At 34.9% G+C, this 10,836-nt stretch overlaps 1 protein-coding gene across 3 annotated transcripts; it reads right to left on the bottom strand.

Annotated features, from left to right (window-relative positions):
- Positions 1-8,223: 8,223 nt before the first annotated feature.
- Positions 8,224-10,475, bottom strand: LOC135674994 (uncharacterized). Of its 3 annotated transcripts, XM_065185260.1 has the most exons (5): positions 10,228-10,475; positions 9,906-10,091; positions 9,607-9,825; positions 8,805-9,009; positions 8,224-8,493 (listed from the first exon to the last, which is right to left on the bottom strand). In XM_065185260.1, exons 1-5 carry the CDS (start codon positions 10,426-10,428, stop codon positions 8,435-8,437), a joined length of 870 nt encoding a protein of 289 aa, XP_065041332.1. In that variant the 5' UTR covers positions 10,429-10,475; the 3' UTR covers positions 8,224-8,434. The 3 variants fall into 3 exon arrangements, with proteins under 3 accessions (XP_065041332.1, XP_065041331.1, XP_065041329.1); XM_065185259.1 differs by lacking the exon at positions 8,224-8,493 and having other exon boundaries at positions 8,657-9,009; positions 9,933-10,091; XM_065185257.1 differs by lacking the exon at positions 8,224-8,493 and having other exon boundaries at positions 8,657-9,009.
- Positions 10,476-10,836: the final 361 nt, after the last annotated feature.

Below are 10,836 nucleotides of genomic sequence, written 5' to 3' on the forward strand. Positions count from 1 at the left end.
ATTGACTATCAACATGTAACAAGCACGAGGTGTCACCTAGTGGCACTTGTATTATCGCCATTTTTCTTTTTTTTCTCGATTGATTTATTATGATTTTTTTTTTAAAATTAGTATCAAATTTTAGGATTCACAGTTAAGTCCCTATCTTTAAGCTTTCAACATAAAATTATATATTTAAAGGTATTATTAAATAAATTTTTATATTAAAATAATAAAAAATATCGATATCATAAATAATTAATAAACGAAGGATATTACACTTATGGACATGGTAAGAAATATGATATGTATCAAATTTTAGGATTCACTTATGGACATGGAAATCACTATCAAATTCTAGGATTCACAATTAAGTCCATTTAATTAAGCTTTTAATATAAAATTATATAATTCAAGGCATTAATTAAAAAAGTCGTACATTAAAATTATCAAACAAATTCTGGATATCATAAACAATTAAGAAATGAATGATATTACACTTATGAATATAGTAAGAAGTATGATAAATAATTCTAATTTGCTTTTATTCTTTGAAGTAAAATACTAAAGACTATTTTATATATCTTAAATAGAGTTTTATCTAAAATTATTCCTAAAACTTCTTTTGAGTTATGAAATAGTGAAAATCAATTTTAGGTCATTTTTATGTTTGGGGTTGTCTAATTAGAGTGAGAATTTATAATCCTTATATAAAGAAATTGGACCCTTTTGAATTGTAAGTGATTTTTTTCATTAGTTATGCTTTTAAATTTAAAAGATATAAATTTTATTATGTCTCTCGTATACCTAAAATTGTTAAAGCGAGGAATACCCAATTTCTTAAGAATCTTGAATTCAATCGGAGTCATTTTTCTCATATAGAATTTGAGGAAATGAAGACTCGACATAAGTAATCAAATAGTGATGTTGATTTAATTAACATTAATTAGCCAATTTTTATCATGAGATCACTTCAAGCATAATAAGTTCATATTGTTAGGATCAAGAGCATTAAGAGGGGGGGGGGTGAATTAGTGCAGCGGAAAACCTTCTACGATTAAAGTGATTTCAGTAAGAAAGCCGATTCATAAATCACTTTAACTTTTGATTAAGCGAGATGCAGCAAAGATATAAATGGAGTTTGTAATTATGGTTCAAATTAGATAGTAGGCGCAAACTGAAATATGATATTTGTATGAAAAAACTGATTTACGTCTAAATGCAGATTCGTAAATCACTTGATTAAGTGAGATGCAGTTAAAGTAAGGATATAAAGGCAGTTTGCAGTTATGATAGAAATCAAAACATAAGCGCAAATTGAAATATGATAATCGTACGATAAAACTGATTTACGTCTAAACGTCGATTTGGAAAGTGCAAAGCTTGAAACCCAATCGTATATGCGCAGAAAGCAATAAGTTTTTGAGGAGGTTTGCAGTAAAGATAATATGCTCAAAGTAAATGCAAACTGAGATTTAGAGTGGTTCGGTCAATCTTGACCTACTCCACTTTTGGCTTCCTCCACCGACAAGGTCATCGATGTCAACTAGAGGCCTTCCTTCGATAGGCGAAGGCCAACCACCCTTTTATAGTTTCACTCCTTTTGACGGGCTTAGGAGACAACCCTTACAGAATTTCCTTTCCTCTCTTAACAGATTAGAACTTGAAGAAAAGAGGAAGAAGAACTTTCAACTCATACAACACTTTTGAGCTCTAAAAATCACAAAGTAAAATCAAAATTTTGGTGGTTTTTGGGTGCCCTTTCAGTCCTGAAAGAGTGGGGTATTTATAGGCCCTAACCCAGTTTGAATTTGGAACTCAAAATTGCCAATTCCCGGAATTCTGGGATCTAGCGGTTGCACCGCTCAGCTAGAGCTCAGAGACCGAGCCCAAGCGGTGCCACCTCCTGTCAAGGGAGGTTGCACCGCCTAGTCTCGCTCGGAGACTGAGCCCAGGCGGTGCCACCGCCTGGCAGAAATCAAGGTCCGAATGGGTTGATCCATTCGGCCCAATTTGGGTTTTTTAGGGGCCCAATTGTCCCAAGATTAAGTTAATGGGATCACCTCCCATTTCCAACTTAATCATTGTGCTAACTACGATATTTCCTAAGACATTTACTGCAACTTGCTCCGGTGCGTCAATCGCTTCTTCCGGCGAACTTCCGTCGATCATCCGATGAACCCTCGGTGATGCTCCTGCGGACTTCCGGCAAACTCCTGGACTTGCGACGATCCACTTGGTGAGTTCCGACGAGCTTCTTTGGCAAGCTCATGGACTTCTCGGATTTGTTCCCGCAGAACCTTCGACGACTGTCCGAACTTCCATCGAATTCTCGAACTCCCAACGTGATCATTGTCTTAACTCCGGCGCAACTCCTGCTGCATATCTTATTTTCATCGTAGTTAATCCTGTACACTTATCTCAACATATAGAGTAGATAACAAATGACAATTGACTTCATCATCAAAATTCGAGATTCAACATATACGGTGTCTAATACTTATAATTTATAAACTGAAGGGAATATTATGACATCAAGAAGATTTTGGTCAATCATTCGTAATGATTTTATTATATATTTATAATTTTTTTTTATTTTTATGTTGGACCTAATTATGATAATCGATTGATGTCACAAATTGAAGCTGACTCTAAACTTTAGTGATGTCACGATAGAAGAATTAAAGTCTACGTTTAAAAATGAAGTTTAAGATCTTATCAAATTACTAAGAGAGGCTACAACTATTATAAATGAGTCAATAAGACTAAAATGAGATATCTATGATAATATAAAAATATAAAGTTTGACTTATAGTTAAAATTTTGAGTTAGAAAGAAGACATTGATTATCATCATAGCTACATTCCTATTTCTAAGAAAGACTCACTCAAGTAACTCATTTTGATTTAAAATTATATCAAATGGATGGGAAGATAAGAGTTTTTCTAATAAAAGTTATTTAAATTATAAGTTAAAGAAATTAATATATGAAGTGGCATACTAGATTACCTCTTTTGGCTTTACTAGAAACACTATAGATCAATATGTGTATGTTAAGATTAGTGGTACCAAAATAATTTTGTTAGTACTACATATTGATGATATCTTATTTGCAAGTAATAACTTTATTGTGCTACATAAAACAAAGCATTTTCTTTCTTAAATTCTTGATATGAAGAAACTAGGTAAAGCCTCTTATGCTATTGGTATAGAGATTTATAGAGATAATTATAAAATATCATTAGGATTATCCTAAAATATCATTATAAAAAAATTAAAAATATTTAGAATACAAGACAATTCTTTTCTTCAATAGTGCATGTTGCGAAAGGAGATTAAATTAGTCAGAATCAATATTAATAAAATGATTTGAGAAAGGAGCAGATGAAAAATACGTCCTATGTGTCTATTGTTGAATGCTTAATGTATGAATAATTATAGTAGAAATGCGTAGTAGATAATAATAATAATAATAATAATAATAATAATAATAATAATAATAATAATAATAATAATAATAATATATTAGTTTATAGACAATCTAATCGACTTGAGATAATTTATATTCAGATTTTGGTGGACGTGTGGATATTCAAAAGTCTATGAATATATTTTTTCTATCAGTTGAATATGTAGTATTTTGGAGAAGTAACATACAAACTGTTTGTTGCTTTATCCCACTATAGAAGAGTTTGCCACTGCTTAGGCGGTTATGGAACATTTATCTCATAGCTAAAAGTTATCAATTTAGTTACTTGACCTATAAAATTCTATTGTGACAACTCAATCGTCAATTTTTTATTTTTATTTTTATTTTTTTATTTTATTTTTGTGAACGAACGATAAGTAGAATTCTCACTAAGCATATTGATGATATAAGCTATCCTGCTATTGAGAATCACATAAAAAAGAATGAAGTAGATATTTATTACGCTCGCATCCAACTAATAATTACAGATCTCATAGTCAAAGGTTTATCGACAATATACTATAAGAGTCATGTGGAGCATATGAGGATTATTAGTTTATGCAATATTTGATATAATATATTGCTTTAATATTTTTTATAAATAAAAAGTATCCGACTTTTGTATGCATAAAGTAGTATGCATGGATAAAATTTGTTGGATGTTGAATGACTAATAGTCATTCATAAATTAATTAACTCGTAAAGTACTTATCTGGAGGGTGTTATATGTTGTAATACATACAAGTATTATATTAACTAAATACAGCTTCTATGATTTAAGTGTTGCATCCTTTTCCAAGAGTATGAGTTGTAATATATGACCAGATTTATTTTCTTCATCGTATAAAGATATTATCACTCCTTGCTAATTTTTAAGAGGTTATGACACGTGGACCAATTAGAAGAATGTTAAATTTTTTATAAGTTATTGGAATCCCATACTCCACTTAATATAAGCCATATATTTATTAGTAGCTTCAATAATATTATTGTCATGATGAAGTCCATCATGTGGATATATACTTGATGATAGTTACTGGTCAAATAAAATTATTTTTACTAGTCACGAATGATGAGGTTACCAAAATTGCTTCAAGTTACTTTCATGATATATGATAATATTAAGAATAAAACATTTTTAAGCATGATAATAAATATTTTATAAAATATATTGAATTGAGATCTACTGTGTACATAGTCTATATGACCATGCATCAAGATATAAACATTCTTATAATTTCATAAGACATAAATTAGAAAGATACCCATAATTAAAGAACACATTAATAATGTATACATCCAAAGGCTTGTTTTTAGAAAATCATAGTTGATAGATGTGAGTATAATCTAATACCCAACAAAGGGTAAGACAAGAACTGACCATTGTTCAATAACCGCGACAAGTAATCTAATACCCAACAAAGGGTAAGATAAGAACTGATCATTGTTCAACTTAGCATTGCTGTAGAATTTTCATTAGCTTCTCGAGTTTTCGTATAGTGGTACTTCTCCTAACATACAATAGGATGGGTCTATCAACTCAAAGCTTATACATGCCGAAACACTTATTCTGGAACCTTGTAATTTATATAATTTTTTGTTAGGATCCTGAGCTTTTGAATCATGTTTATTGAGTCTGTTTAATTCAGTTAGAATCATGTAAAGGTTTATTTAATATTTATTTATTATTAGAGTCCAAGTTACGATGAACTTTGGGTGGAATTCTATAAATAATGATATAATCATTTCTCTTGGAGATAATAAAATATTATTATTCAATCTTTTGACAAAACATTAAGAGATCGATCCCCTCGAAGTGATCAAAGAGGCCAATCTCCTCGAAGTGATCATTTCGTTTTCTCCCTTTTTCTTCGATGATAAGACCTAGGGTCTTACCATTTTCTTCGTTGACAATTGAATTGAGCAATAAAACTTAGCTACACATTATGCAGGAGCTACAAGGAATTAAGAAAGCCCATGGCCAGAGCAAACTACCACGATCGGGGACATTAACATTTAGAGTTGCTGCAAACTATTGGCCATGTTAACAAGAGCACTCTTTCACGAGAAATAGAGCTCGTAAATGATTTGGTTGTGTAAGCAAACACATCTCAGGGTTCAATCCCAGTATAAATCTGCTGAGGAACCATCTGGGTTTAGACTTAATACAGAAGGATTTAGGCACCTTGTGTGTGGTGCTTCGACAGAGATACAGCGGATTTGCTTGCAAAGGGTGTGACAACCCCAACCCCACCCCCACCCCCAGGGCTTATTTTGGTTTAATCCCACAAAGAATTCAACACAAGGAATTAGCAGTCCGTGGTGGTATGCCGAAAACAATGGGAGGGAGTCGAGTGCAGACTATAGGAATACCCCAATAATCACACATTGGCCAAATCGGACAGAGTTTCTTTTCGGCTAGACAATATGTCATTCACTTGGCAGACATAACGAGAGAGAACATGACTAGATTGTTTTGAAACATATATAACAAAACAAAACAAAAAAGATTGCCAGGCAGGCAAACGTTCAATTAAAAAGCACAGATGAAACAATCTAGTCACCACTCGTAATCCATTTCCTCACTACAACGGAGATGAGATAAAAAGGGTCGGAAAAAGGATGCTTACTCGATCCCTCTTTTCCTTGTCTCGTGAAGCGTAAAAAATGTCGTATCTTTCGGCTGTAGCATTTTGAGGGTTCATTCATGGATTCGTTTAATGTGGCTCGGAATTAGGCTTTGGTCGGCTAACAAGGACTTGGTCAAAGCAGAAGCAATCGGAACTGATGTTCTTGAAATAGACTCGATCGATCCATGGCAGATATATGCTACCGTCTTCGGATGCTTCAAAATTGAATTTAAATGGATATTTATTTTCTACTCTCAACTTCCATATCGATTGTGCCGTGCAATATAGTCAGTCTCATAATCATTCCAAGGGATGACTGAAGTTGCAATAAGCAAAATAGACTTATAGATTTAGTAAGTATTTTTCACATATATATATATATATATTATATCGAATTTACATAGGTTGAAGATTGTGAATATTAGAGATTAGGAGGAGCATAAAAAGAACATTCATTCACAATCAATATCTCGGTTTTTCTTTTGTTTTTTTGAGATTTGCATAGAAAAATCTTAATAAAATATGTTGGAGCAGTCATCATATCAATATCAGTACATGCCGATCGGCATTTATTTATTATTTATAAATACACACCGAAAAACAGATTGTTGTTTTAGTTATTGGATGGTAGCGATCGTCAGTAAATTACCAAAATCAATACAAACAAATTACGTAAACGACATCTGATCAGTGTGTCGAGAAGTAATGATGTGACGAGTCTCCACTGTTTCTTCTTCTTCTTCTTCCCGTTCCTCCATTGGATGCAGAAAAGAAATAACGAAAACTAATTTAATCGTTCGGATTAGAAAGACAAGCACAAGGGATCGAGTAGCAGCAGCAACAGGAACAACTATTTCATCTCACACACCAAAGGATATACATCTCAGTGTGGTTATACAACTCGGAGAACGCAGCTAACACGATAGCATCGTCGACAACAACTCCCAACTCCAACACCAACAAAAGCAGCAAGCAACAAAAGCAACGAATACGATCTAACCGTAGCAAACCTAATCGAAACAAAGCCAGCAGCAGCAGATCTACATGGACGAGGGGAGGAAGAAGAAGAAGTCAGCAGCCACGAGTCAACCCCTGATGTGGCGAACCTTGTGCCAGGTCTTCTTGCAGGTCTCCCCCACCACCTTCATCCCCTTCTTCACCAGGTGCTTCAACTCCTTGGCTCGCTCCTTCACCTGCTCCTCGAAGCCTCCGGCCATGGCGACCTCTCACGCTGTGTTCCTTCCCACCCAGATTCCACTTCTTTAATAGGGATATCTATGTGTGCATCGCTCTCTCCCTCTCCATACTTTTTTTATTTTTTATTTTTATTTTTTGTAATGTATACGTATCCAGTGGTGGGATTTGAAATATGCCGTGATACGTGCCATGCACCGTTGGGATGATCATGGTTTGCACGATTTCCGGGCTTTTGAAAAAGATTGCAGATAAGAACAGGGTGTAAAGCAAAGGCTCTTTTACAGAGACGAGACAGAGATGATGAAGGTAAAACAAATACCATCGAAACACGTTATAATCCTAGCAAAACATGCGACATAAACGTAGAATGGACCACAACCCCGGACTCGGTGGCTGTCACTGCATCATCCTGTGACAAGGTTGTGGGCACCAGCTCTGCAACGCTCACATGAATGCAAGATTGCTTCGTACAGATCCCGCGGATCCACGCAAACGGTGGGGGTGACAATAATACGTCCGACCTAAAATTGATCAGGTGGGGTGCAGGTCCTTTTTGTCCCAACTCTTATATTTCAGTTTTAAATTTGGATCGAATCTTCATCTCAAAGTTCAAATATATTATTATTATTATTATTATTATTATTATTATTATTATTACAATAAAATTAGATCCCTCTCGTCTCATCAAGATTATATGCGATTTGCATGTTATTTGATGTTTTTTCTATATAGATTAATTATTATGATTTAATGGATCAAAATATTTAAATTTAAATTCATATATTCATCAAATCTTTATTAGTTAATCTTAATTTTTACTCACTTTTAATATAAAAACTTTGACATCATTAATCCAACCAACGTTCCAAAAAAGACACCAACAGTTTATAATGGTGTAGCCATTTTAATCTTTGTTAGCCATACGAGTATAAGATATATTCTCAAATGAAGACAGATCAATTATGACCCACAAAATGGTTTGCTGGCATCGAAGGGGCAAAACCTCAGCTTAAAAGGAATGCAGCTGGTGAATACATGTCAATGAAAACAGTAACATACTCCATAAGAAAGTCGGCGATGCCACCTGCAATCAATTTTGAACTTTCCTAGGAAACCTTTAGTATCTTTCTCCTTTACCCAAAGGAAGAACACATTTTAGTCAGCATATGCATTTGACAAGATAGTCCGTTTGATTTATTAGTTGCTTTCCTCTTTCAGCTACAAAAAATCAGATTTACTCAAGGTGATTAATTTCATGATTCAACCAAAGAGTATAAATCTCTCTAAGAAACAAAAGAAAAGTGAACATGCAAATAAATGAAAGCACTAATCAAAAAAAAAAAAAAAAAAAACTAAATGAAAGCGTTCTTAGTGTACATCCTTGATATGAATTTACGACATCATAGTTATTAGTAATATCATTGCGTTATATACAGAATGAATGGCAAAGCAAGGAGTCAATTGGCCAGTCCAACAATATGCAGAACCAACAACACAACCAATGAGGAAGAGTTGCAGAGAATTCTCACCAGAGAAGTGGCCAATGCTGAAAACAAATGAACTAATAATAACAGCTTGCCACCATTTCATTGTGGAGGATAGAGATGATAGAAGGAACCCCCGATAAACAGTTTCCTCCAACAAAGGACTAACGAGGCAATACAGAAAAAAGCATGACATCATAGACAAAGGGCTATCCGAAAGAATCTTTTTCAAGATCGGATCATTCACATCCTGCAAGCAACCACAGAAGAACTAATTTAGTCAGAAAAGAAGCATAAAGTAGTTTAAATGCTCATAACTATCACTACATCAAATACCTGCAAGTTCATTCCACATTCAAATTGATTCTCACCATAACATACACTTTAGCAAGTGCTAGGATGTAAAAGAACTAGTTTACCACACATAAGCAGAAGAAAACTTGCTCGACATGGTTTTACTTTTTCTTCTTTCTGTCCCAGTAAACCTACCAGAATAGTGATACCATGAATACAGTTGTTTATTATTACATAGCGGATATATCTACTTACCAGTAAAACCTACCTACCAGAATAGTGATACCATAGATGTTCAATATGTTCTTTGAAAGGTTTGTTTCATCAATCGTATTTTCGGAATTAAGAATCTTTTGTCGCAGTTGTATTTAATATGTAAATTCAACACTTCTTCAGCAAATAACAGTTCAACTTGCCATAGCTTGATAACATGAGTATTTAGACTTCTAGAAGGTAAAAAAAAAAAGCCTCCTTTGCAATCAAAATAAACTAAAATCCCGCTACGAAGTCAATAGAGGAAATTCTAGGCATTAAACATAGCAGTTTAGCTTACCTTAGGTCCAACCAGCATGTCAGCAACTATGGATGTGAGAAACACTAGCCCAATCAAAGTACCAATCCCCACAATAGATGCTGTGATGCAGCTTCTTCCTCCCCAAAACCACTTTGGATGGAAGAATCTGCAAACATCATATTGCGGCTTTGCATTAAAATGCAACAGTGTTGAAACTCCAACATACTCTGTAACTTGTAGCACAGTGATGGACACAACCTGCATTGAACAGAAGTGGTGATTGTTTAATCAACAAAGAACAGCTTTTTTAAAGTATGTGAATCACGTGTTTCTACAACATTTGCTATCTGGAATAGCTCGTTCACCATTGTCAGCGGATCAAGGTTAGGTTCATGAAGAATTTGAGCGATGACTGAGAGCCCTCCAAAGCTCAAAGGAACGTGCAAGACGAAGAAATAGGCCGCACATATGGACCATACGTCACTATTTTCCCATGGTACGTCGGATGGAAGCACTGAAAACCCCTGTTTTCCAGGAGAAAATTAAATCAAATTATCCACGTCACCGAACCAATCTGGCGCTGATGATACTGAAGTAAAGGAGGAACGACAGGAAAGGCAAACAGCTGATTCCAGGAAAAGGAGATGGAATAGGCATTGCCTCGAACAGATCATCTGCGCTATCCTTCTCGGCGCAGAAGCACCTAAAGAAAGATCTCGTGCGCACCCTGGATTGGAAACCGCGAAATGGGATTGAAACGCACGGGAGGACGCTGGGATGTTCAGAAGAGCTAGCAGGTTTTGGAAAGGTCGACGACGGGGAGATTCGGGGAGGGCGTGGAGAAGCCACTGTCATCATCATGGGCGTCGCTTCGGTTTTCCTCAGCCGTCGATCCCAAGATTTATGTTTGGTATCTAAATAGAAGCTTTAAGATTCGAAGAATCGAGATCGAGATTTTATTCATAGCTAGGCGACGTTGAAGCTTGAAGAAGAAGCCCTGTCGTCAAATTTGGGTCGGATCCATCCCGAACCCATCCGACCCAACTTGGCCAGCTCCAGAAGATAAGTAAGTCAAATTAGAAGATTTGTTTTTTCCAAGCAACAAAAGATAATATATTACTTCAAAACCCTCATCCAGGTATAGCGATGCTAGTCCTCCACTTACAACCCTTCGCACATACGAGACTAAGCATAATAATTATCTTTTCTAAAAATATGAATCACGTCACTCCATAAATAAGTTAAGAACAAAAATCCGGAGAACCAAAT

This window comes from Musa acuminata, chromosome BXJ1-5 (assembly GCF_036884655.1).
Source record: "Musa acuminata AAA Group cultivar baxijiao chromosome BXJ1-5, Cavendish_Baxijiao_AAA, whole genome shotgun sequence".
Lineage (NCBI taxonomy): Eukaryota > Viridiplantae > Streptophyta > Magnoliopsida > Zingiberales > Musaceae > Musa > Musa acuminata.

Bases quoted from the DNA above. Each gene is read 5' to 3' on its own strand.
- LOC135674994 (XM_065185257.1), bottom strand. From the start codon at position 10,428: ATGATGATGACAGTGGCTTCTCCACGCCCTCCCCGAATCTCCCCGTCG. The intron at 10,092-10,227 runs GCAATGCCTATT...CCTGGAAAACAG, and splicing joins GCGCAGATGATCTGTTCGAG to GGGTTTTCAGTGCTTCCATC. The intron at 9,010-9,606 runs GTAAGCTAAACT...GGTTGCTTGCAG, and splicing joins ACATGCTGGTTGGACCTAAG to GATGTGAATGATCCGATCTT.